General features: G+C 42.8%; 2 protein-coding genes across 3 annotated transcripts in view; one reads left to right on the top strand and one right to left on the bottom strand.

Moving 5' to 3' along the window:
• The window catches only part of LOC106580227 (transmembrane channel-like protein 2-B), a 31946-nt gene extending 17057 nt beyond the window's left edge, over positions 1 to 14889 (top strand). Inside the window, exons 12-20 of the mRNA XM_082966228.1 lie at positions 10611 to 10790; positions 11184 to 11342; positions 11544 to 11672; positions 13245 to 13312; positions 13421 to 13660; positions 13740 to 13865; positions 14051 to 14129; positions 14284 to 14425; positions 14666 to 14889. Coding sequence (XP_082822354.1) covers positions 10611 to 10790; positions 11184 to 11342; positions 11544 to 11672; positions 13245 to 13312; positions 13421 to 13660; positions 13740 to 13865; positions 14051 to 14129; positions 14284 to 14425; positions 14666 to 14889 — 1347 coding nt within the window. The remainder of the gene's footprint in view (positions 1 to 10610; positions 10791 to 11183; positions 11343 to 11543; positions 11673 to 13244; positions 13313 to 13420; positions 13661 to 13739; positions 13866 to 14050; positions 14130 to 14283; positions 14426 to 14665) is intronic.
• A 710-nt stretch (positions 14890 to 15599) lies between these two features.
• On the bottom strand, positions 15600 to 25907 carry LOC106580065 (aldehyde dehydrogenase 1A1). Of its 2 annotated transcripts, none has more exons than XM_014160674.3 (14): positions 25516 to 25907; positions 23838 to 23977; positions 22412 to 22516; positions 22079 to 22219; positions 21692 to 21821; positions 19922 to 19983; positions 19627 to 19755; positions 18537 to 18650; positions 18201 to 18303; positions 17864 to 18048; positions 17409 to 17573; positions 17114 to 17271; positions 16726 to 16800; positions 15600 to 16627 (listed from the first exon to the last, which is right to left on the bottom strand). In XM_014160674.3, exons 1-14 carry the CDS (start codon positions 25571 to 25573, stop codon positions 16555 to 16557), a joined length of 1638 nt encoding a protein of 545 aa, XP_014016149.1. In that variant the 5' UTR covers positions 25574 to 25907; the 3' UTR covers positions 15600 to 16554. The 2 variants fall into 2 exon arrangements, with proteins under 2 accessions (XP_014016149.1, XP_014016150.1); XM_014160675.3 differs by having other exon boundaries at positions 23838 to 23974.
• Between the last annotated feature and the right edge of the window lie 1111 nt (positions 25908 to 27018).

Below are 27018 nucleotides of genomic sequence, written 5' to 3'. Positions count from 1 at the left end.
CTGCCTCCTTATTTTCAAGTATGATGGTGGCTGCATTATGGTACGGGTATACTTGACATCGGCAAACACTAAGGAGTTTTTCAGAAAACGCGGTGGAGCTAAGCACAGGAATTTTTCTTCCACTTTGACATTACAGTGTATTTAATTTAGAATGTTGACAAAAGAATTACAATCAATTTTTATCCCACTTTGTAACACTATAAAATGTGAAGAAATCAAAGGGGTCTGAATACGTTTGCAAGCACTGTACATGCTGTGTTATGGTTCATCTCGTCAAATGCAGTGAGCCAGAAATGTACATTTGTGTTTGTCCTGCTTTCTTCAGTCTTAGAGAAAAGGTGCTATTTAGAACCCATAGCTGAAACCTTTGAATAACCCCAGGGTTCTACCTGGAACCAAAAAGGGTTCAACTATGGGAACAGATTAAAAACCTTTCAGAACAAAAGGTTCAAAATATATCATACCATAAAGGGTAACACTTCATTTAATGTGTTCCTTATTACAGTGTAATTTGTATTTTTAATTTTTTTATGTGAACAAGTTCTCACTTACAACTGCGACCTGGCCAAGATAAAGCAAAGCAGTGCGACACAAACAACAACAGAGTTACACATGGAATAAACAAACATACAGTCAATAATACAATAGAAAAGTCTATATACAGTGTGTGCAAATGAGGTAAGATAAGGGAGGTAAGGCAATAAATAGGCCATAGTGGCGAAATAATTACAATTTAGCAATTAAACATTGGAGTGATAGATGTGCAGAAGATGAATGCGCAAGTAGAGATACTGGGGTGCAAATGAGCAAAAAAAAATAACAGTATGGGGAGGAGGTAGTTGATGGGATATTTACAGATGTGCTATTGTAAGGGCTGTCGTGAGAGAGAGTAGACCAAGGCGCAGCGGAGTTAGTGTTCATCATGATTTTAATTGAACAACGTGAACACTATACAAAAACAAGAAAAAACTGACAGCCAAACAGTCCTGTCAGGTGCAAAACACTCAACAGAAACAATTACCCACAAAACCCAAAGGAAAAACATGCTCCTTATGTGTGACTCCCAATTAGCAACAACGAACTTCAGCTGTGCCTGATTGGGAGCCACACACGGCCCAAAACAAAGAAATACAAAAAACCTAGAAAACGAACATAGAACGCCCACCCAATGTAACACCCTGGCCTAACCAAAATAAAGAACAAAAAACCCCTCTCTATGGCCAGGGCGTTACAGTACCCCCCCCCCCCCAAGGTGGCGGACGCCGGCCGTCAGTGAAACCTGACACTGAAGGGGAGGGTCCGGGTGGGCCTTCTTACGGCGGCGGCTCAGGTGCGGGACGTGGCCTCCGCTCCACCCTCGGCGTCGCCCTCTTAGGTGGCGCACCTGGCCGTGCCGAAGGTCTGGTGGGCGACCCTGACTGCGCCCGGCTGGCGGGCAACGATGGCTGCGGCCGGCTGGCGAGCGACCCTGGTTGCGCTCGGCTGGCGGGCGTCCCTGGCTGCGCCCGGCTGGCGGGCGGCTCTGGCGGCTCCGGACAGGCGGGCGGCTCTGGCGGCTCCTGACTGGCGGGCGGCTCTGGCGGCTCCTGACTGGCGGGCGGCTCTGACGGCTCCTGACTGGCGGGCGGCTCTGGCGGCTCCTGACTGGCGGGCGGCTCTGGCGGCTCCGGACTGGCGGGCGGCTCTGGCGGCTCCGATCTGGCGGGCGGCTCTGGCGGCTCCGGACTGGCGGGCGGCTCTGGCGGCTCTGGACTGGCGAGACCCACTGGAGGCCTAGTCCTAGGAGGCGGCACAGGACGGACCAGGATGGGGAGACCCACTGGAGGCCTGGTCCGAGGAGGAGGCACAGGCTTAACCAGGATGGGGAGACCCACTGGAGGCCTAGTCCTGGGAGGTGGCACAGGACGTGCAGGGCTGGAGAGGTGCACAGGAGGCCTGGTGCGTTGGGCTGGCACAGTCTTCACCAGACGGCTAGCACGCACCTCAGGACGAGTATGGAGAGCTGACTCAGGTGACATCAACTCGAGGACATGCTCCGTAGGGCGAATGTCGTGCCTCATGCACCAACACAGCAGCTCTCTCATATCTCTCTCCTCCAATCTCCCCATCAACTCCTTCACTGTCTCTGCTTCACTCCCTTCGCTCACCTCCAACTTCACCCCGACTGGCTCTGGTTCCATCCTCGCATGGCACTTGCGGGGGGCCGGGATGTAGCACACCGGGCTATGAGCGCGCACTGGAGACACCATGCGCTCCACCGCATAACACGGTGCCTGACCAGTACCACGCCGCTTCCGGTAAGCACGGGGAGTTGGCTCAGGTCTAACGCCTGACTCCGCCAATCTCCACGTGTGCCCCCGCCAAATAATTTTTGGGGCTGCCTCTTCACCTCCACCTGCTTCCCCGGCAGGTTGCTGCAATGGTCAAATAGCTGTTCCCAAGTCCAGTCTATTCTTGCCTCCAATACTTCCAGCGACCAGGATGCCATCTCCTCCCGAGCGCGCTGCTTCCTATAGTCCTCCTTGACTTCCATCTGCCCTCTTCTCCGCTGCTTGATTTTAATTGAACAACGTGAACACTATACAAAAACAAGAAAAAAACGGACAGCCAAACAGTCCTGTCAGGTGCAAAACACTCAACAGAAACAATTACCCACAAAACCCAAAGGAAAAACATGGTCCTTATGTGTGACTCCCAATCAGCAACAACGAACTTCAGCTGTGCCTGATTGGGAGCCACACACGGCCCAAAACAAAGAAATACAAAAAACCTAGAAAACGAACATAGAACGCCCACCCAATGTAACACCCTGGCCTAACCAAAATATAGAACAAAAAACCCCTCTCTATGGCCAGGGCGTTACAGCTTTGTACATGTGCAGTGATCTGTGAGCTGCTCTGACAGCTGGTGCTTAAAGTTAGAGAGGGAGATATGAGTCTCCAGCTTCAGGTATTTTTGCAATTTGTTCCAGTCATTGGCAGCAGAGAACTGGAAGGAAAGGCAGCCAAAGGAGGAATTGGCTTTGGGGGTGACCAGTGAAATATACCTGCTGGAGCGTGTGCTATGGGTGGGTGCTGCTATGGTGACCAGTGAGCTGAGATAATGCGGGGCTTTACCTAACAAAGACTTATAGATGACCTGGAGCCAGTGGGTTTGGCGACGAATATGAAGCGAGGGCCAGCCAACGAGAGCATACAGGTCGCAGTGGTGGGAAGTATATGGGGCTTTGGTGACAAAACGGATGGCACTGTGATAGACTGCATCCAATTTGCTAAGCAGAGTGTTGGAGGCTATTTTATAAATTACATCGCCGAAGTCAAGGATCGGTAGGATAGTCAATTTTACGAGGGTATGTTTGGCAGCATGAGTTAAGGATGCTTTGTTGCAAAATAGGAAGCTGATTCTAGATTTCATTTTAATTACATGTGTAATTACACTAACAAGTATTGTAGTAAATTGTAATAAATCAAAGTTACACTCTAATAAAAACATTTAACGGGTGGTAAATGCTGTCTGTAATTACAAACGTGTAACAACAAATGCTTGTTACTGTGCTTGTTACATATGTGCAAGTTTCCACTAAATTTACAAATGTAATGTTTCGCTTCTTCTCAGCCGCATCCGATTCAGTAACAACTGTCACAAGGTTGTACATCTCTCGTGGACAGATGTGCTAGATGACCGAGATTACTAATGCTGGAGGCTCAATAGGCTCTAATTACCTATCTGTGAATGCACTCTTCTAGATCTCCACTCAAATGTTGTTGCTGGAACAAAACGTGTACCATCTGGGTTAACTTCGTCCTGACGTCCTGACAACCTGGCCCTTATTTTTAGGCTTCCGGAAGCACCATCCAAGTGGAAAGATAAACACACTAGTACACCACAGAGTACATGTAATAACTTCCTAAGTACAATGTAATTACAAGATGTTACACAGGATTAGCTCGTTAAAATGAAGTGCATCTTGATGGGTACTTATTGTAATGAATGTGTATAGTACATTACCCATCCTGACAACCTGGCCCTCATTTTAAGGCTTCCAGAAGCACCATCAAAGTGGGAGGATGAACACACTAGTACACCACAAAGTACATGTAATATGGGACCGACCTGGAGCTAATTACAGAAAATAGCTTACTCTTGTGAGTGTGATGAAATAAAAGCAGGCATTCTACTGGAGAATTTTAGAACTTGGACACTGTCTAGTTGGCCTAACGTTACTGTATATCCTAATTTGACTTTGGTGCAGGTAATGTTGTTCTTCACATTACTGTCTCTGGTAAACACAGGCTCAAGTTTAATTGTCACATGCACAGGATACAGAAGGTGTAAAAGGTAAAGTGAAATGGTTACTTACATGGTGGAGTCTTTTGTTTAGACATGCAGCTACCTATCTAAACAATGTACCATAATCCCAACTCATAACTTTACTACACTGCATGTTTCTGCTGGTAGCTAAAGCTAACCAACTAGTTAGGTTCAATGTTAGCTAGCTAGATAACATTAGGCTATAACTAGCAATGCAAATGGCTCTGAGATATGAATGATATTAATACACAGATCATACACATAACGTTAGCTAGCGAGTCAACCAGCTAAAGTTAGCTAGCTAGCTAACAGTACACGTTAACTTGCAATGAAAACGACTTTCTGACAAAATTTGAAAATTATAATATCTGAAAATGGAGCTAGCTAAACTCTCTTACCCATATACATGGATGAACGCTACTCCCTCTCTGTCATGGATACCATGGTTTCCCTCAGTTTGAAGATGTAATCCGGAGACAGATGTTTTATACAACAACCTTCTTCTCTGTGTTCTCTTTTCGACTCCCTCCGCATTATTTGCAATCAAATGGCAGAATTTTCTCCATCTCCTTAGCTATCATACTCTGCTTCCGCCAGGCATTCCACTGATTTAAAAACTCCTCAAGAAAGTGGCGAGTATTAGCAACACGTATGCATTTCTTCGTGATATCTTTAATATCCACGTTAGAAAGGGTTACCTACACATACTGAGCAGCTCATCATGTTCTAGGCGGAAGCGGGCTACATAGCAAATCAATCCAAACTCATCTCTCGGCATGTCCAGCCCATCCGTTATCTCAGCCAATCATGACTGGCAGGAAGGTTCCTGTCTTTTTCTGTGGCTAAGTCAACTAGGCTCATAATTTAACAATTGTATTTGTATTTACAGATTGCATACATGTTTGTTATTAAAGCACATGAAATTTCACATGTTCCAGAAGGTATTTCTGTCCAAAAATGCATTTTGATAAAAAATAAGTGTTTACGTTCAAATGCATCTCCTGTAAAGTAGTGACGCGTGAAACGTGTCAAATATCTGCCTAAGTACAATGTAATTACTAGGTGTTACACAGGATTTAGCTAGTTAAAATGAAGTGTATCTTGAGGGGTACTTACTTGTAATTATTGTGTACATACATAGTATATTACCTTCATATATACTTACCTATGAGAATATGAGCTTCTACTTTAGTCTATTCTGTAGATTTTAACTAAGCTAGCTAGCTAGCTAGCTAGACGAGTTGGTTGGCCTACCAAAAATGGCAGCTAACATTTGGTATTTTGCGGGACAATTTAGGTAGCTAGTTTTCCAGCTTACCAGCCTAGCTAATTACCTATACTAAATCGTCCAGCACAATTTCTGTGTCCAAAAGCTAAACAAACATGGAAAACCTACCTTCTCTAACATGTATGGGTGTTTTTATCTCGTTTACAACACTTTTTTTAGTTCGTGCCAATCGCTTATGTTTGGATTTTGATTCAGGTTCTTCGAGCACAGTTATTACTATGGCGTCCGTGTCAACACAAATTGTGGGCATGTTCGAGGTCGTCGTTATTTCGAACTCATTGTGCAGATGGATCTTGACATTATGCCTTAATTCCTGGGATAAATAAATAAGTGCACAAATGCATCCTGTCCAAAAGTTAGAATGTTCTTCAACCGTGAAACCATTGCAAGGTTACATGATGAAATAAGCTTTGTCTTCTGACAATTTTAAGTGTATTAATTGACACTTGGCTAAGCCCCTCCCCCTTGGTTACTGTTGCAACCTCGGACAAGATTTTCTCGGGAAGCCCAATTCAACACTCAAACCGCTGGCGAAATCCCCTCAAACTGTGTTTCTAATACACAGTCAAATGAAACAGACAGTGGTGATTTTAGCATGTAAATCTTGGTGGGGCAAACATTTTTAAATGTGGGATGCATGCCAGCAAAGCCACTACACAACACAACATTAAATAATACATTAATTGCACTATACCACTGCTACACCTAGATATCAGCGGCGCCTTGTCTGGCAGTGAAACAGTTCATTCAGCATCATTTACTGCCTTTTTAAAAAACATAGTTGATATGGCTGACTTGCTTAAACAAATGTGGGTTCTACTGACAATTGAGATGTACAAACTATGGCATAAGGGGACAACAATCGGATAAGAGGCAAACCGTAATTTCGATTAAGACGTCAATGAGCGAGCTAGGACTGACGTAGTCAATATAACTATTTGTTCAGCATTGTTGAAATGTACAGCGAAAGTATTCAAAACATGGGCCATTCTTACAGTGTTCTACCTGTACACCAAGTCAGAAATGTCGGATAAATAAAGGGGGCATATAAGCAGACAATGGAAGCTCTTACAATATTCAATGATTACATTTCTCAAAAACAGGTTGTAGGCTACATGTGCACCACCAAGTCAGAACGGTAGGCGAAATTATCAGGTGAGAATAGACCAAATTATTAGGGTGAGGCACATGGGCTACTAACAGCTTACCACACAACATACACTTAGTATTACTTTCTTAGCTCCAGCATACATATTTCCCTGGCATATTACATCATTTATGCAGCAGCATACAAGACATGTTTGGACTCACCTTGTTGTGCTGTGCTCACTTGAACAGGAAGGTGGCGTGGCGGTCCTTCATGGGCAAATTTTGTCATCAAACTTTGTCATCATATTCTGGCACTCCCTGGATTTATTGTGCTTTCAAGACAACTGAGAACGCAAAGAAAAAAAAGGTTGAATCATTATGACGTCAGTGATCTTCAGGTCGTACCTCTAGAAAGAGGCCCGGGTTCCTGATTTACAATTCCGACTTGGGTGAAAGTTCAAAACGTATTTTCCAAGTCGTAGCTCATTTTTCCTGAGGTCACAGTTGTCTTGAACGCACTAAAGTCAGATTTTGCAGTTTGCAGTTAACAGCTGTTTTGAGCGCAGCACAAATCCTGCTTCATTGACAGCATAATTTTAAACTAGGAAAAGAGACCCTTAATCTTAGACTTGGGACCACACAGCCACTCCACTGAATAGCAGGCTAATGATTGCTTTGCAGTGCTTGCAGTTAGCCACTGATTCCTTCCAAACCACTCAACTTATTGTGTAATGTTTAAGTCCAATGGCCGATGAGCACTAATACGTTTTATTTATAATTTCTCTTCATTATTTCTCTTCATATGACAACGATTAAAAAGGATTTGCCAGTAGATTGTCGACTTGATTTATGATGATGACTGCTAGCTTGCTAGCTAAGATTTTGAAGGTATGATGCTGACATGATCAGTCCAATCAAAGCTACTGTAGATATAACGTGATTTGACATCATTTATCTGTTGCCAATGACCTTGAGCCTTCTTGGATGGGCACCTCTAATGTAACTCTATGGCAGCACTTAGGGGGCTAGAATTTTTTAACTCTACCCTTAGCCTCTTACATCTAGACGTTCCGCTAGCGGAACACCTGCTCCAATATCCAATGATAGGCGTGGCGCGAATTACAAATTCCTCAAAAATCCCCAAACTTCAATTTTTCAAACATATGACTATTTTACACCATTTTAAAAACAAGACTCTCCTTTATCTAACCACACTGTCCGATTTCAAAAAGGCTTTACAGCGAAAGCAAAACATTAGATTATGTCAGCAGAGTACCCAGCCAGAAATAATCAGACACCCATTTTTCAAGCTAGCATATAATGTCACAAAAAACAAAACCTCAGCTAAATGCAGCACTAACCTTTGATGATCTTCATCAGATGACACTCCTAGGACATTATGTTATACAATACATGCATGTTTTGTTCAATCAAGTTCATATTTATATCAAAAAACAGCTTTTTACATTAGCATGTGACGTTCAGAACTAGCATTCCCACCGAACACTTCCGGTGAATTTACTAAATTACTCACGATAAACGTTCACAAAAAACATAACAATTATTTTAAGAATTATAGATACAGAACTCCTTTATGCAATCGCTATGTCCGATTTTAAAATAGCTTTTCGGTGAAAGCACATTTTGCAATATTCTGAGTAGATAGCCTGGCCATCATGGCTAGCTATTTTGACACCCACCAAGTGTGGTACTCACCAAACTCAGATTTACTATAAGAAAAATTGGATTACCTTTGCTGTTCTTCGTCAGAATGCACTCCCAGGACTTCTACTTCAATAACAAATGTTGGTTTGGTTCCAAATAATCCATAGTTATATCCAAATAGCGGCGTTTTGTTCGTGCGTTCAAGACACTATCCGAAGGGTAAAGAAGGGTGACGCGTTTCGTGACAAAAAAATTCAAAATATTCCATGACCGTACTTCGAAGCATGTCAAACGCTGTTTAAAATCAATTTTTATGCGATTTTTCTCGTAAAAAAGCGATAATATTCCGACCGGGAAACCCTGTTTTCATTTCGTGCACACGCCCCCAGTCTCATTGTTCTCAGATCGACCACTATCCAAATGCGCTACTGTTTTTCAGCCATGGCCTGCAAAGTCATCATTCAACGTTCTGGCGCCTTCTGAGAGCCTATGGGAGCGTTAGAAAATGTCACGTTACAGCAGAGATCCCCTGTTTTGGATAGAGATGATCAAGAAGGCCAAGAAATAGTCAGAGAGAGCGCTTCCTGTTTGGAATCTTCTCAGGTTTTGGCCTGCCAAATGAGTTCTGTTATACTCACAGACACCATTCAAACAGTTTTAGAAACGTTGGAGTGTTTTCTATCCAAAGCTAATAATTATATGCATATTCTAGTTTCTGGGCAGGAGTAATAATCAGTTTAAATCGGGTACGTTTTTTATCCGGCCGTGAAAATACTGCCCCCTATCCATAACAAGTTAGACTTGGCGGTGACGTAGTGTCTCCATGAGTGAAAGAACACTGAGCCAATCACGCGCCGTATTTTCTTCTGGCTTGCCCCACCACCATAGAAAGCACTGAGCTAGGCTGAAACACCTGCATTTTGGAGCTGCCTTACTCAAGAAAACAAAAAAGAGACCATGTTTGTATGCGACTTTATTAACTCAGTGACGTATATTTTATTTTACATTGTTTGCAAACTGATATGTGACATGAATTAATGCCAAAATAACATTTAGCACATTTTTCTTTTTTGTGCAAAAAAATGTGGGGCTCTGCCCCACCTGCCCTGAATGACAGTTCGCCAATGAACACAGACTACCCCTTGCTAATCACTGTCATTACAACTGCTTCACGGGAACCTGGTTACATTATGTGTGTAGTGTGGCTAGCCACTGAATGGCTCTGAATTCACTGTCAGCAAGCAGTCAAAGCTACTAACCACTTTTGGAGTGAACAAGTGCTCTCAAATCTTATCTTGATGTCAACAGTAGATGGGAGTTGTATTCACAACATGGGTAACTTAGCAAGCTAATATACATTTTGAGGAAAAATATATATGTTAAGTGGCTAGCTAGTTAGCATTAGCAACGTTTGGTGGTCAATGAGACTAAAAGCTAGCTGAGCTAGCAAACAATATAACAAAAGTATAATTTCATCTAAAAAAATACTCCATCAGCAGGCTCTGCATTTCAGGAATCACAGTAACAAGTACCCCTGGTGAAAGGTAAAATTATTTAGCCATTTAAACAATTATTTTAAAGAAAACTCCGTTTTTGCCATTGTGCTCACCAGTTTTCATGCATTTGAAACGTGAGCTTGTCTGAGGTGTTGGACTTGACAACAGTTGCTATCCATTGGAGCGCTGTGATTGCTAGAAAGAATTCTGGGGCGGGGAATGGTGAAGGGTCATTAGGCTCACAAAGCACTGAATGACTCTCACAATTTAATCCAAAACTGTTTATTAATATGTTAAAAATGTTTGATTGGTGGTTAATGAAGTCATTCACCCATTGTCAAGCCCCATCCTCATTAGCTACTGTTGCTATCCTGCTCAAATGTACCGTTAAATGATTTAACAATTAAAAATGTTGTTTTATGTAACTCCCCCCTGTTTTTGCCATAGCGCTCAATAAGCTTCCATGCATTTCAAATTACATATGTGAGTACACTGAAATAAGGACCACTTAAAATGAAGTTTTACCCTGTAAAGTGTTAACACGCTTCGGTTACACTTAATACCTTTAATGAATAAGTCATTGAAATGCTTATACATGTTTATATAAATGTTATAAATACTTTATAAATTAAATTATATAGGCTATGTTATAAATGTTAATGAATTTAAGGCTTAAAATGCTAATGAGTGCTAATATCTCTTTACAAATAAAGTGTTTTTCCAGCCTTCATCCCAATGATTGGTTGTGTTTTACCTTCCAGGTGGAGTTTGTGATGTCACTGCTGGGGCTGGTGTGCCCCCCTCTCTTTGAGACCATCGCTGAGCTGGAGGAGTACCACCCTCGTATTGCCCTCAAGTGGCAGCTGGGCCGCATCTTTGCCCTGTTCCTCGGAAACCTCTACACCTTTCTGTTCGCCCTTTTTGATGAAGTCAACGCAAAGGTACCAGACAGTATGTCAGTGGCATGTACCTGCAAATGCATATGTGTGTGTTTATTCACCTGTATATGTGTATGTGTGTGTGTGTGCAGTGGCGGATTTAGGAATAGGCAACATGGGTTCCCACCCAAAATTCGGAATGGTGGCATTTGCGCAATCGGTTTTCTAGCGCTCATTTGCACGTCAATGATATCATGTCACCGTGTGGGACTGTGGGTCATTTAACCTTGTCGGAGTGGGCGCCCTGATTCTAGTTTGTGAGCTAGGCAGGCGGTTCTAGCCATACAAGCTAGAACTGCCACTGTGTGTGTGTGATGGTGTGTTCAGTACATATTGTATGCATGTATATTTGACGTACTCACCTGAACCTGTCTTTGTGTGTTAACATGTGTACAGTTGGAAAAGGAGAAGTCTATTAGGAATGCCACTATCTGGGGTCTGAATGAGTACTATTCCAACTATAGCTCCTACCACAACACTACTGACATCCCCCCTCCAGACATCCACCCTGCTGATGTCATCAGAGGGCCGTGCTGGGAGACCGCCGTTGGCATAGTGAGGCTTCCATGCGTTCACTATGTCACTGAGTTTGTCACTGAGTTTTTCCTTTGTCACTGAGTTTTTCATCCTGGTTTTTCCTCCACCTGACCTGAGAAGGAAAAAGTTCCCTTCATTGTGCATCAGTGATATGACTGAGGCTGTCTGTGACATGCTGTGTGTTTCATGTTAAGTTTTCTTTCTGTGCTGTATCTCTAGGAGTTTGTGAAGCTCACCGTCTCTGACATCCAGGTGACGTATATGACCATCCTGATTGGTGACTTCCTGCGAGCCATGATCGTGCGTTTCCTCAACTACTGCTGGTGCTGGGACCTGGAGGCTGGATTTGTACGTGCTAGTCTATCAAAGCATAACAGAACACTGACATTCTGCTGTGTGTGTGTGTGTTCCCATTTTATTGTAATCGTTTTTGGTAGCGTTACATTTTTCACATTTTAGTCATTTAGCAGACACTTAATTAGAGTTAAGTGCCTTGCTCAAGGGCATAGCAACAGATTTTTCAACTAGTTGGCTTGGGGATTTGAACCAGCTAGGCTACCTGCTTCCTTTTACATTACAATATGGGATAGAGTGGTAATAACATGGTAATAGTATGGTAACAAGGTATAGTTACTCAATATCAATACATAATTCTCCACAGTTACCCCTTCATTTGTGAGTAATTATATTCTTATTCCAAGGTTATACACCGCATATGTAAATACTCAATACTAGTGTTTTTCTTTGCTTATTGTAAGTGTGAGTACATTATGTGTTTGTTCCAAGTAAACTGGATACCTCACAGTGTTCATTTCGTCAACACTAACTATGACAGAAAATATTCAGCAACAACCTATTTTTCCTTATGAAAACTAATGACGATAACGAGACATGATGCCCTGAAAAAAAAGACAACTATTACAAAATACTTTTCATTTTAGTTGATGACATTGTAACGAGACTAATGGACATGCCTTTGCAGAATATAATACAATCCTCTCATTGGTCTTTCAGTTGCGCGGGCTGCATGAGCTAAACTGCCTCTGGCCCTCCTCCACGCACAAAGCTACCAGGCAGTCACTTCAGTCACTCGTCTCGCCTTTGAACGGATGCAGATTGTAACTAACTTCAACTAGAAAAAATGATGTTAATTCTTTCTTACTTTCATATTGGCTATTTTTGCTTTGATCACATCAGAAGCTCAATTACTATGTGCGCTTTTGTTAATCTGTGTTTCCGCTCTCGTGGTCGGCTATTGGAAATGCTAATGTTATTTGCTGAATATTGGGAGTACAGTAATAATTCTGGCATTGTTGGAAAGATTCCCCATTTTAAGGGAATCGCTGTTATTTACCCCCCATCACAACGTTATGATGGGGAGAAAAATCAGAGCTTTAGGCCTAAATTGTTTAACCTGTAGCCAAGGCTTTGTAGCCTATACAGTATAGTAAATCATGGCTGGCATTAGTTAAAATCTGCCACAACAGCAATTTTGCCAGCTATATGAGGGGATAGTACGCCTAGTTGGACAAGGCTATGTGCACGTGATGGAAATTAGAGGTAAATATGAATTATTTAATGGCAAAAAATGCACAGAGTAAAATGTTACTAAAACAAGACTAAAATTGTCCAGAGTTTTAATCGACTGATAAACTAAAACTACGAAGCATGTAAGGACTAAAATGGGACTAAGAATAAAAGGTATTTTAGTCAAACGACTAAGACTAAAACAAAAAAATGCTGACAAAATGAACAGTGATACCACACAGTGACATCCGGCAAGATAGGTGATCCTTCACGTAGTGACACAGGACACTGCCCTGTTAAGTTAATTACTATGGGAGAGAAAGAGGGAGAGAGAATAGAATTTCGTTTACATTATTTAACATGATTTGCAATATTTTTTGTATGTGATTCTAGCCATCCTATGGAGAGTTTGACATCAGCGGCAACGTGCTTGGATTAATCTTCAATCAAGGAATGATTTGGTGAGTAAATATGAGACACCACATAAACCATCAACGCATTTCCACAAACCCTGTAAGTTGTGTTGATCTGCGATAAGAGTCACATTTCTGTATTTGTGTTTGTTTCAGGATGGGTGCGTTCTACGCCCCTGGCTTGGTAGGGTTGAACGTCTTGCGTCTCCTCACCTCCATGTATTACCAGTGCTGGGCAGTGATGAGCTGTAACGTTCCCCATGAGAGGGTCTTCAAGGCCTCTAAATCTAACAACTTCTACATGGGCCTCCTCCTCCTGGTGCTCTTCCTCAGCCTTCTGCCCGTGGTTTACACCATAATGACCCTGCCGCCCTCCTTCGACTGTGGCCCCTTCAGGTGTCTCTCATACACAAACACAGACACACACACACACACACACTAGGCACACATCTAATGCTGATCTCTTGTCTACCAGCGGAAGGGAGCAAATGTATCATGTCGTCATGGAGACTATAGAGAACGACCTACCAGCATTCATTGGGAATATCTTCACCTACGCAACTAATCCTGGGCTGATCTTACCAGCAGTGCTGCTGATGGTGTATGCACACACACACACACACACACACACACACACACACACACACACACACACACACACACACACACACACACACACACACACATTACAGCAACCCACATATGGTCATAGTAAAATACACACGCTCATCATAATACATGCCATGTTTAAAATGGGTTAAATAGTTTTCTGTGATCCTGTGGCAGGTTGGCCATCTACTATCTGAATGCGACCTCTAAAAACTATCAAAATGCCAACCTGGAACTGAAGAAGAAGATGCAAATGGTAAATGAGCATTATCAACTAAACTGCTGTCTCTCAAGACTTAAATGATTTACTGTAAACAATGTAATCCTACTAAGTACTTGGTCAATGCATGCACACAATGCTGATGTGGTAATTGGAGAAACACCAACAGTATTATCTGCGTTGTGATTAGGCTAGAGATGAGGAGAAGAACCGGAGGAACAACAAGGAGAACACCAACCAGGTGATGCAGGACCTGGAAGACCTTCTGCCCAACCGCTCTCTGCTCCCCCCTGCTGCTGCTGCTGCTGAGGAGGAGGAGAAGCCCCAACCAGGTCAGTTCATATAGCCTACTCTACCTACCTACCTATCTACCGTCTCCACTCAGTGCCACCTAGTGGCTGGATGTTTTTTGGGCGTTCGCAAAAACTGTGGACCCACTTAATGAACATAACTTAAGAAACAGTTTGTTTTGAGTGAATTGTATCATAATATCGCCCCTCAGCAGAGCTACATGTATATAGGTGTACATGCACATCCACTCTGTTTTTCGTTTTTCGCCTTTTCAGAGAAAGTGCACGAGAAGGGAAGCAAATCTCCCAAAGGGGCAAAACGTCCAGGAGCAGCAGCCAATGGCAAGGGGGTTAATCTTCAGAAGGATGTTTCGTTGGCTACATCAAACCCCAAAGCAGCTGTGACCCATCCCCCAGGCCCAAGGGGGCCGTCTGGAAACGCCAGAGGACCACCCCCAGGGCCTGCGAGGGGCAGAGGGAGGGGCACACCTCCCTCTAGACGCTAAATAGGTGAAAACCAGGGTGCTAGGATGTCAATACCACCCTGACAAATCAGGCTGTAGACAAGCAGGGTTGTGTTCATTAGGTACCAAACGTAAGAAAACAGACCGAAACGCCAATAAGAAAAGTCCCTTGTTTTCCATTGCAAAAAGTTTGCGTTCCATATCCTAATGAACATGACAATATGAATCTGGCCAAAGATCTAAAGCCTGTAGGTAGTATTTGTAACACCCTCACAATCATGACAGAACAGCATCCTAAACCCATTTATAAACAAACATGATCAGATATTCTGTGACCAATTTAGGGAACGTTTATTTCTTTTTATTTGTCTCAGCAGAGATCTAAACTTCTACTCATTTAAGTCTGAAATCGTACGTTAATAGTTTGTAAGATATCCATTTGTAGTACTTTTTTTTGTGCCAGCACTTTACATTCACACTTGCTAATAACAGGGTAATAACTATGTTTTAACTACAGTAGTAGTTACCAATGTAGTTTCCCCCCAATCCTTTCCTGTCTTCCCAATTAGCCCATGGTTTGTTAATAGGAAGATGGAAGTTTCTATGTAATAACGCCGAATCAGTGCTGGAAAATGCAACATTACCTGTTCGTCTTTAGTTCTGTACTGTTACATCTATTCCCCATAAAACTCTCATGTGGCCTTATTTAGTGTAAAGTGTCTTAAAGTGTTCAAGTGACAAACAAAGCCCAGTTCATAATCAGAGGTTTCTTTATTGATAAAAAAGATATGCACAAGATATGACAAGTGACATTCGGTGACGTGCTGTAACTTAACTAAAAGGAAAAAGACTTCTCAAAGAATGAGTTATTGAGCTATTGGTTGGCCGGCAATTTGGTGTCACTTTACACTAAATAAGGCCACATGACACGTTTATGCGGAATGGATATAATAGTAGAACTAAAGAGAAATGGCTAATGTTGCATTTTCCTGCACGGATTCAGCGTTATTACATAGAAACTACCATCTCTGTTTCCAGATACAAAACCATTGGCTAGTTAGAAAAGGATTGGATGCCATGTTATTAGGCTGTTAACACCAACCTGGAATGTAAAGGGCTACCTTTTTGGTATTACAACCAATAAAATACAAGAGTTACAAAATATGTCTACGAATCTCTATGCCAGATATATCAGGTTTTATATGCTTACTTATGGGAGATTTACAAAAGCAAACACATACACATTTACAGAAATACACAGTCACTATCCATTGACAAGAACAACGACAAGACAGTATGTACTATAAACCACACAATTATGATTCCAATGGATCTCAAACTACTGGACTGTTCAAATTGATCACATACAGTGTACAAATGATAGACTATACCAAAAACATTGTCTTTCTGTCGAATTGGAACACAATAACCAGTGGGATGCAGTTTATATGATAAATCAATTGATGACAAAGTTAACCGATTGTGCATGCAAACTTGTTTCGGATTAAGTGCTGTCCCGTCTAATAGTGATGATAATTTTGGGCAACCTTGAACACTGTGAGAGCTGTTTTAAACAGAAAGTGACTCCCTGTGTTGTCTAATAGCATACAATAGTCTGTGGGTCATTGCTGAGAATTCCGAGTTGGTCCATAGAGAATTTCGGTGGAAGTCCTACTGAAATACTTGAATGGTACCGTACAGCAAATCTTAGGAGTTCTTCTGTGAGACTTTGATAGTTACAGCCTTGACCTCTGTGTACTCCTGGAGGGCATACTCCCCTCTGAAACCCAGACACATGGTACAAACAATAAGGAAACTAAGATAAACTAATTGAATAAATTAATGTTGGTCTTATTCGAGAAATCTGGAATCACTCACAGTTCCCTCCCATTCCCGGACATCTTAAACCCTCCAAAGGGACATTGGGTACTCATGGCATTGTAGCAGTTCACCCTATGATAAAGAGGAAATAAAAGGACCAGTTCAAATACCTTTGAAATACAAAATCTGGCAGCGTAAATTCATTTGAAACATTCCTTCAACAATGTGCGTTTTAAGGATGTGATTATTGAACTACATTTGAGTAAAGTGAATAATCCATAAATAATCACTTTCTTATAACCTACAGTGTTGAAGAGGTGTTTCATATGAAATCACGCTGCCAGATTATAATGAGGTTTACAATATTTGCACAGACCTGTGCTCTTTTGCCAGATGAATATGTTGCCTGAACTGGTCAAAAGCTTTTGGAGGTGTCCATACATACCACACCATGCCGGCCTGTAAAGCTGAGGACACGGTGAGGGCTTTGTCGATGTCATTGGTGAAAACTCCGGCAGCCAGGCCGTAATGGGTGGCGTTGGCCCTCTGAATTACCTCATTCACGCTGCGGAAACGCATGATCTGCTGCACCGGTCCAAAGATCTGAGCGAGAGAAGAGAGAGAAAGAGAGAGGAGGGGGAGAGAAAGAGAGTGAGACAGATCATTTGTGCATTCTCATGCGTGCACGTATGTATGTGTGTGTGTGCGAGAAAGAGTATGTTGTGTGTGTGTGTGTTTACCTCTTCTTTGGCAATACGCATGTCGTCAGTGACATTAGAGAAGACAGTGGGTTGGATGAAGAGGCTGTTCCGGTCCCAGGCCCCCCCCCCACACTCCAATGTGGCCCCTTCCTTCTTCCCACTCTCGATTAGCTCCAGGATCTTATCAAACTGCTTCTGATCTATCTGCACCAGCAAGGAGAACATCCGACAAATCATCACCACACAAGCTTTGACTGTCATTCTAAAAGTGTTAATATGAAAGCCTCACATCTTGCGACTTTGATATTAAAACTCACTCGACTGTCCTGAAATGTTCGATGATATTAAAATGTACAGATGTACGTGCTGCCACACGGCACGTCTCCTTCATCAAGGCGAGAGTGGCAGGAAAACGAATGTTTCAGGTCCCCGCAACTGTACTGCTATTGTTATCCATTTGAGGAATAACAGTGTGTTCTACCACAATAACTTACCTGTGGTCCCTGGTCCACTCCTGGTACCAGTGGGTTTCCCAGGACCTTGTTACGGGCCTTTTCCGCGCTACGACAAACAAACTCCTCATAGATAGAGTCCTCCACAAACACCCTGGAGCCAGCCAGACAGCACTGGCCCTGGTTGAAGAAGAGACCACTGTGGGCCTGCTCCACCGCATACTCCACTACAACACACATACACACTCATGTTCATGAACACTTACTTCTATACACAGACACAAACTCAACGCATCCCAAAAAACATATAAACATAAACACACACAGACAGACAAGCATACGTATGCACAAACACACACACACACGCACCCACACTCACAGTCACAGTCTGCGAAGACAATATTGGGGTTCTTGCCGCCCAGCTCCAGAGTGACACGTTTCAGGTTGCTGTCACCAGCAGCCTTCTGGATGAGTTTCCCTACCTGGAAACCACCACAGGGAAAAATGCTCAATTTACAACATAACTAATACCAAAACCCCCATCCTATCTGGCAACCATTCACACCAAATGGCGAGGGCACTGGGCTGGTGGTTTAGGAGATAGCAGATTACGTCAGAATCTGGTCTAACAGAAAGGAGATTGTGAACTAAGGGTTGGGTGATCAGTGAAATGTGTCACGATTGAAAGTGAATGGGTCATTCTCTGAATACGTACAGCAGTTGATCCAGTGAAGGCTATTTTGTCAATGTCCATATGATGAGCAATGGCACTGCCTGCTGTTGGACCGTATCCTGGCAGCACGTTCACCACGCCCGGAGGAAAACCAGCCTGGACACACACACACACACACACACACAGGCACACACGCACGCACGCACGCACGCACGCACGCACGCACACACACACACACACACACACACACACACACACACACACACACACACACACACACGCACACACACACACACACACACACACACACACACACACAGAGAATGAAAGAGACCAACACAACATGATCTTATTAACTCAGGTCTATACTTTTAAAATGTCTGATTTTGGAATCATTAATTATGGACGTGCCTCATCAACATTATGCCATTAGCTAGTTCTTCCAGCTCTCACAGTCTCACTTCAGAATTAGATGTTCATCCATGTTTCTCAATCGTCAAATTCCGAAGTTCTTCCAAATGTCAAATTTCACACTGTTTAAGGTTAAGTTTAGGCATTATTTTTAAGGTTAGGGTTAAGTTCAGACATGAACTGGAAATGGTTTAGGTTAGGCATTAACTCAGAATGGTTAAGGTAAGGTTTAAGGTTTGGTTTGGGATATCAAAAACAACTTTCTATCACTTGATTGAAACTTGCAACCTTTGGAATCAGAGGCAGATGCTTATGTCCATCCACCATCCCCGTCCATAACGCCGAAACCTACTTGAAGATAACAGTGCTCGCTATTGCCCTAGTGGCCGGTTTCAACGTCATTTCCCGACATCCTCAGACATGGATGGTCGTCGAATACTGACTTAGATAATGGGGGACCTGGCTGAGCTAGTCAAGGCAATGACTACAATGACCGCAGGAGCCTCTAGGGATAGAGTTAGGCGTAACTTCAAAGGTTTCACATAAGGGTAAAGAGCAGGGCCAGATTAAAACGGGAAAAAAACACACTTCATCCTTGAGGTTGAGGGTGAGTAATAGTAGTTGAGTTAAGCGAAACATATCTTGAGGGTACGGCTAATGTGTTGTGAGAAGACCTCTGAAGTATTGGAGGTGGATGTGCGTGTTTACGTGTGTAGTCTACCTCTTTGATAAGGCAGGCCATGTGCAGGGCTGTTAGTGGTGTCTGTTCAGCTGGTTTGATGATTACAGTGTTTCCACAGCACAGAGCTGGAGCGATCTTCCAGGCAAACATCATCACAGGGAAATTCCACTGCATTCAGAGGAGCAAAGGTATGGGTTATATGAGAGCTGAGGACACACACACACACACACCACACACACACACACACACACACACACACACACACACACACACACCACACACACACCACACACACACCACACACACACACACACGCCCCCGGGCATTTACTTACTGGAATGATTTGTCCACACACTCCTATGGGCTCGTGTCGTGTGTAGGTAAAATACTCTCCATCTGAAGACAATGACATATGAAGGAATTTAGACAATAAGTCTGCTGTTCTGTCCTTTGAAAGTATTTCATCATTGTTACAGTACAAGTCAAAGGTTTGGACACACCTACTCATTCAAGGATTTTTCTTTATTTAAATTTTTTTTTACACTGTAGAATAATAGCGAAAACATTAAAACCATGAAATAACACATATGGAATCATGTAGTAACCAAAAAAGTGTTAAACAAATCAAAATACATTTTTGATTTGAGTTTTTTCAAAGTAGCCACCCTTTGCCTTGATGACAGCTTTGCACACTCTTGGCATTCTCTCAACCAGCTTCGCCTAGAATGCTTTTCCAACAGTCTTGAAGGAGTTCCCACATATGCTGAGCACTTGTTGGCTGGTTTTCCTTCCCTCTGCGGTCCAATTCATCCCAAACCTTCTCAATTGGGTTGATGTTGGGTGATTGTGGAGGTCAGGTCATATGATGCAGCACTCCATCACTCTCCTTCTTGATCAAATAGCCCTTACACAGCCTGGAGGTGTGTTGGGTCATCTAAGCGCAAACCAGATGGGATGGTGTATTGCTGCAGAATGCTGTGGTAGCCATGCTGGTTAAGTGTGACTTGAATTCAAAATAAATCACTGACAGTGTCATCAGCAAAGCACCCCCACACCTCCTCCTCCATGCATCATGGTGGGAACCACACATGCAGAGATCATCCGTTCACCTACTCTGCGTCTCACAAAGACATGGCAGTTGGAACCAAAAATCCCAAATTTCCACTGGTCTAATGTCCATTGCTCATGTTTCTTGGCCAAGCAAGTCTCTTCTTCAAATTGGTGTCCTTCAGTAGTGGCTTCTTTGCAGCAATTTGACTATGAAGGCCTGATTCACGCAGTCTCCTCTGAACAGTTGATGTTAAGATGTGTCTGTTACTTAAACTCTTCAAAGCATTTATTTGGGTTGCAATTTCTGACGCTGGCAACTGTAATGAACTTATCCTCGGCAGCAGATGTAACTCTGGGTCTTCCTTTCCTGTGGCGGTCCCCATGAGAGCCAGTTTCATCATTGCTCTTGATGGACTGCATTTGAAGAAACTTTCAAAGTTCTTGACATTTTCCTTATTGACTGACCTTCATGTCTTAAAGTAATGATGGACTGTTGTTTCTCTTTGCTTATTTGAGCTGTTCTTGCCATAATATGGACTTGGTATTTTACTAAATATGTCTATCTTCTGTATACCACCCCTACCATGTCACAACACAACTGATTGGCTCAAACGCATTAAGAAGGAAAGAAATTCCACAAATTAACTTTTAACAAGGCACACCTGTTAATTCAAATGCATTCCAGGTGACTTCCTCATGAAGCTGGTTGAGAGAATGCCAAGTGTGCAAAGCTGTCATCAAGGCAAGGGTGGCTACTTTGAAGAATCTAAAATATATTTTGATTTATTTAACACTTGTTTGGTTACTACATGGTTCCATGTGTGTTATTTCATAGTTTCGATGTCTTTGCTATTATTCTACAATGTAGAAAATAATAAAAAATAAAGAAACACCCTTGAATGAGTAGGTGTGTCCAAACTTTTGACTGGTACTGTATGTAAATACAATTGTTGATACATAATTTAATACAATAGATATATATTCATGTCAATCAGGTAGATATGATCTCATATTTGTGAGATGGTCAAATTAAAGTGTTTGCGGATTAACTCACCCACAGGAATGGTTTTGCCTTGTATCTTGTCGGCCCATCCTCCATAATAACGCAGGGTTTTAACGGTGGCCATCAGATCCACAAAGTACGCCATGAGGAAGATCTTCCCTGAGTCAAGAGCCTCCAATGTCTGAGTACATATACATTATACAGACTCATGAAGAAGTCCTCAGCAACATCTAGCAAATGCATAACAAACATTGAGCCCAGGTATGGGACATGTGGGACATATGGCTGTTGAGCACTTGCAGTGTTAGAAGGTGTGTGTGTGTGTGTGTGTGTGTGTGTGTGTGTGTGTGTGTGTGTGTGTGTGTGTGTGTGTGTGTGTGTGTGTGTGTGTGTGTGTGTGTGTGTGTGTGTGTGTGTGTGTGTGTGTGTGTTCCTCACAGCCAGTCGGAGGCGATCCCTCTCCACCAGGTCAGCCAGCCTGTTGAGCAGCAGCCCTCTGTCGGACGCGTCCATGCATCGCCATGGAGACCCCAGCTGGAAGGCTGCCCTAGCACTCTGGACCGCCTTGTCCACATCCTCCTGGGTACGGAAGTAAAGTTAGACACACACATGCACACAGACAGGCACACATACGAAAGTCACACAGGCACGCAAACAGATACAAACGCACGAACACACACCCTCTTTCTCTCTCTCGTTCTCAACCGTACTCAAAGAACCACACAAAAAATGTATTGATTGATTGTTTGACTAATTGACAATGTCACTCACGGTGCCTGCCTCCTCTACCTCACACAGCAGGTCTCCAGTGGCAGGGTTGTGAACTGGCATCTTCCGTCCGCTGCAGGACTCATGCCACTCGTTATCAATGAATATCTGATCTCGCCAAATCACATAAAGACACAACAGCAAAACAGATGGTGTTAGTAAAAACCTCACTAATGAATATGCATTGCACACAGACCCAGCAAACCCCAAGCTGGTGTTATACACTGAGTGTACAAAACATTAAGGACACCTCCCTAATATTGAGTTGCACCTCCCCTTTGCCCATTCACCCTCTGAATGGCACACATACACGATCCATCTCTCACTTGTCTCAAGGCTTAAAAATCATTCTTTATGCTGTCTCCTCCCCGTCATCTACACTGATTGAAGTGGATTTAACAAGTGACATCAATAAGGGATCATAGCTTTCACCTGGATTCACCTGGTCAGTCCATGTCATGGAAAGAGCAGGTGTCCTTAATGTTTTGTACACTCAGTGCATACTGTACACTACACACAAACACTCCTGTGTCAATGAACTCCTAACCTGATGCCAAAACATAACAAAACAGCGACCATGGGAGTTGGCTATCTAGAGAAAACAGATCTGGGACCAGGCTAATGAACGCCCTCCCTCCTGTCATCCATGACCACGGGCCTCTGGCAGAGAGCATAGTTTTCCATTTCAGGGAACAGACTCCATAACAATGAGTTAGATTTTTATCCTCAGTAGAGCATGTTTTATAGCTTTGTCCTGACCAGATCTCTGTTTATTGTAAAAGAAAGATTAACCTTTGATTAAATCCTTTCACTTGATTAGATGCATCTGAGTGTTGTTAGTAAGTCAATATATTAAAATAATAAATTGTGGTAGCTCTACTGTAATAAACTTTCTGATAAGATCACAGTAAATAGTTTACTGACTTCCTCTGCTCCTGGGAACCATCTTGCCAAAGGGATGTAAATACCACACTTATTCTACTACATCTCCAATAGACACACACACACACACACACACACACACACACACACACACACACACACACACACACACACACACACACACACACACACACACACACACAAACATAAAGTATTCATGAAGAACTATTAATGAAATATGCCATTATAAATGAAACGCATCAGAACATGTAGAAGTTTAGACAGCATTTTGGAGCTGAAGATTTAGAGAGGGGACATCTGGAAAAAGACTGGACTTCACAACATACTGTGTAATATTCACTGTAGCAAAAGCTTTTTCACCAGCAAATATACTACAAAATACTCCTAAAACTAATAATGCATAGATGATTTAAGCAGCAAAGTACTCTACAAAATTCAACATTTAAAACAAAAAGCAAAAGAGAATACATAACCTACACAAACATAATGACATACTACATTAGCTATAAAGATTGTTCCAGCTGACCTTAGTGTACTGGACCTCCAGGTCAGGTACGGGCATGGGCATGGTCTGTTTGGCTGGCCCGGCGTCTCCGTGGTCCGGATCATGGTCCTGGTGGTTCTGGCAGTTTCCTGGCTCGGAGCTCATGTTGCCCTGTTTTCCTACTGGGACAGCAAAAGGTGAAATTGTATGACACTGGGCTGAACACATGCCCCTCTCCCATCCCACCTACCGTCTCCTGCCCCTTCCTCTCATTGAGAGGCACTGATTGGACAATAGGCAAACCTGTGGAAGGGGGGGATTTGCATAGTTCAACCTGATTGGAGGGATGGTGAGAACCTGTGAGAACTTCACAGTGACGGGTTTTATCAAAGAGACGTGGTTGGTGGACATTTAAGTAAATCAAACCGACCAATCAAGTTTCCAAACTACAAAAAGAGAAAGGCAACACACGAAAGTAAAAATAACACAGTAAAATCTACTAAAAGCAATACAAGCAATGTGTGTGCCCGTGTGAGTGCGCATAGTACTCGCAAGAGCAAGTTTGCAAATGTTGTCATCCCTATATAATTGTCTCCATAACAGAATATACCATATGAAAATTGTGCCAAATGAGATATTGGCATCTGCTACTGCCTCACACTAAGGGGTCAGAGGTCGCGACTGGCACCATAAAGTCGGGGCTGGCGGTGCCGGCTCCAGAGCCCTGATCTCATCTCATTAGGCTACAGAGGGAACCTGAGGACAGCAGGGTCATGTTTATTAGGCACTAAACTAAACAAAACAGAGTGAAACATGGAGGAACTACCTGGACAAAATGCTGATTTTTGTTTTCCATTGCAAAATGTTTTGAAAATGTTTTCAGTCCACTTTTTCAACCATCATTATCATGTCACCTGGGTCACGTTCTTTTGGCATCACATGGACTGAAACAAGGAGGTACTACCTGTTGTGTCTCCTAATGAACACACCACTGTTTAGTTATTGGACATGAATGACAAATGTATCTTGTCGGACAGTAGTTGGCAAATATGTTGATAGAACTGTTTTTTTTGTAACCTACATTTTTTTACCACAATAAAATGTGACTATTTTAGTGACCCTGGATTTCATTGCTAGTCATGTGTGTAACATTTTCAATTTAACCATCAGTTAAAATTGTGTCTTAAAAAAGTTTACTTGGAAGAAATACTTTAGAAACAATGCATCATATTGACATTGTGTTTACATGAACATTATTCTGATTGTAACTGATTCTAACTGATTCTGCATTTTGAAGCACTACTTGAGAAATACACAGAATTCAAAATGTATTAGCCTATTATATTTAATAGATAATATTTCACAGCAGCCTTTTTCATAATCGGCTGACATTCTTACAAAATCAAAGTCACCTGTACAAAAAACGGAACCATTTGCATGTACTCCTGAAGAATAAAGTTAACGTTATTTTACTGTCTTCACTTGATGTGAAAAGTATTTTTAGTTTCATTTTAAAATGAAATCCAAATTGTTTCTAAATCCAAACTTTATACCTAACATAATTATGGTATGAGAAGAAAAACAGGTTATTTACACAAGAATAATGTACATTTATTATAACTTAATTAACCTTGACTTGTGACGTATGGCATTAGCAGACTGTGAGAAACAAATAAATGACTGGACGCAGTGGATATGGACCTGAGTTTGGCTGTCTTACCTGTGCATGCAGATGGTGCACCTGCAGATTGAACGTTCTCAACTCCAATCACCGGCATGTCTTCAACTCTCCTCACTGCAGCCCCAAATTTGAGAAAGGCAAAAGTACCCAACGCAGACCCACCACCCTTCTTATATAGTTGCACTCACTGGTAAAAAAAGCCCCACTTCTTACTGGGACCAACAGAGAACCACGTAGCTGTCGCACCCACCAGGGACCCACGCCTTTGGGCCCATACGCTAATCACTGTTCAAACAGAACCAATCCCTATTTTCCACTTTACACACCACGCTTGTTGTACACTGGCCGCGAGGCAAGCACGCATACCGCTCAGCTTCCATGACCGTGAAACGTAGCATGTCATTTTTGATGTGAGGGCCACCTCTTGTCTTTCCCCGTCACCTTTGCATTGGTCCAATCCACTTATCTCTGCCGAAAGGGAAATTTAAAAAAGGGACTAGTTTTACACCACTTTGGGTTATTGCACGCCCGATTTGGAGGCGGTAAACGTAATAATTGGGAAGATTTTAGCTTTGATAAGGGCCCCCTGCTGGCCCGCTGTCTCCCAGGAACAATACCATCGCATAACTGTGTCTGGTGCGGCTCTATTTTGGTGTAGCCTGTCTGGAAAGACGCAAAGTCCTTTGAAAATTACCCCTGGGCTTAGACAACATAACCTTCGTAATTAACCCTAGTTAAATAATGAAAAGCACAGCGGAGCTGCGTTTTGGAGTGTTGTAATGTGCCGTGAAAAAGAGCCATACGCTGATGTATTTTTCTCCTTATCGCAAACTCAGCACACATTTTGGACTCACTTAGTAGGCTGATTCTTTGAGCCAATTGCAGTGGCGATGAGGATGATGATGAGGATGATATCCTTGACAATGAAATTAGGCTCGATGGTGTCTTATAAAACTGAACATCTGTATGCCAGAGAGAAGCAACAAAAGCCCCATCAGTGCTAATTGCAACTAATGACCGCATCCCAACCCAATAGACATTTAATCAGCTCTATGTATGTCATGCGTGCATGCATGTGTGTGTGAGTATGTGTGCATCTGTATTTGCTGTGTGTTGTAATGTATATGTTTGTGTGTGCGTGCCTGTGTGTATGGTAGGGAGCTGGGAGGTTCCTTGGCGGTGTCTCCAGTGAGTCTAGTCTGTGTTGGTTGTCGCCATGTCTCCGTGACACGTGTTGCCCCAGTGGCTGTGCTAATGACGGGAGGGAGGAGGAGTGGCGGGACTGCCGGATCGCTCAGCCTGGACTGGGACTGGGACTGGGCCTAGGTCGGTCAAAGGAGGCGTCGCAGCCTGACAGCACCGGGTGTCCCACAATTGAGCCTGAGTGGAACCGACGACCCATTGGAGAGAGGAAGAGAGGGATATGGAGGGATATGGAGAGAGAGGATTTGCACAGACGCCAGAAACAGAGAAAGCAGGGCAAGTCAGAGTTACAAATAAAGTAAACATGCAGCATAGAGACAAAATGCTGAGTCTGGATTG

The sequence above is a fragment of the Salmo salar genome, chromosome 20 (assembly GCF_965601325.2).
Source record: "Salmo salar chromosome 20, fSalSal1, whole genome shotgun sequence".
In the NCBI taxonomy this organism is placed as follows: domain Eukaryota; kingdom Metazoa; phylum Chordata; class Actinopteri; order Salmoniformes; family Salmonidae; genus Salmo; species Salmo salar.
This window is presented reverse-complemented; position numbering and strand designations above follow the sequence as displayed.

What these genes read in the sequence shown, in the direction of transcription:
- LOC106580065 (XM_014160674.3), bottom strand. Translation starts at nt 25,573, where the DNA reads ATGCCGGTGATTGGAGTTGAGAACGTTCAATCTGCAGGTGCACCATCT. An exon ending in TGGCCTGCCTTATCAAAGAG is followed by an intron (nt 18,651 to 19,626) that starts GTAGACTACACA and finishes GTGTGTGTCCAG; the next exon opens with GCTGGTTTTCCTCCGGGCGT. An exon ending in GAGTGGACCAGGGACCACAG is followed by an intron (nt 17,574 to 17,863) that starts GTAAGTTATTGT and finishes TTGCTGGTGCAG; the next exon opens with ATAGATCAGAAGCAGTTTGA.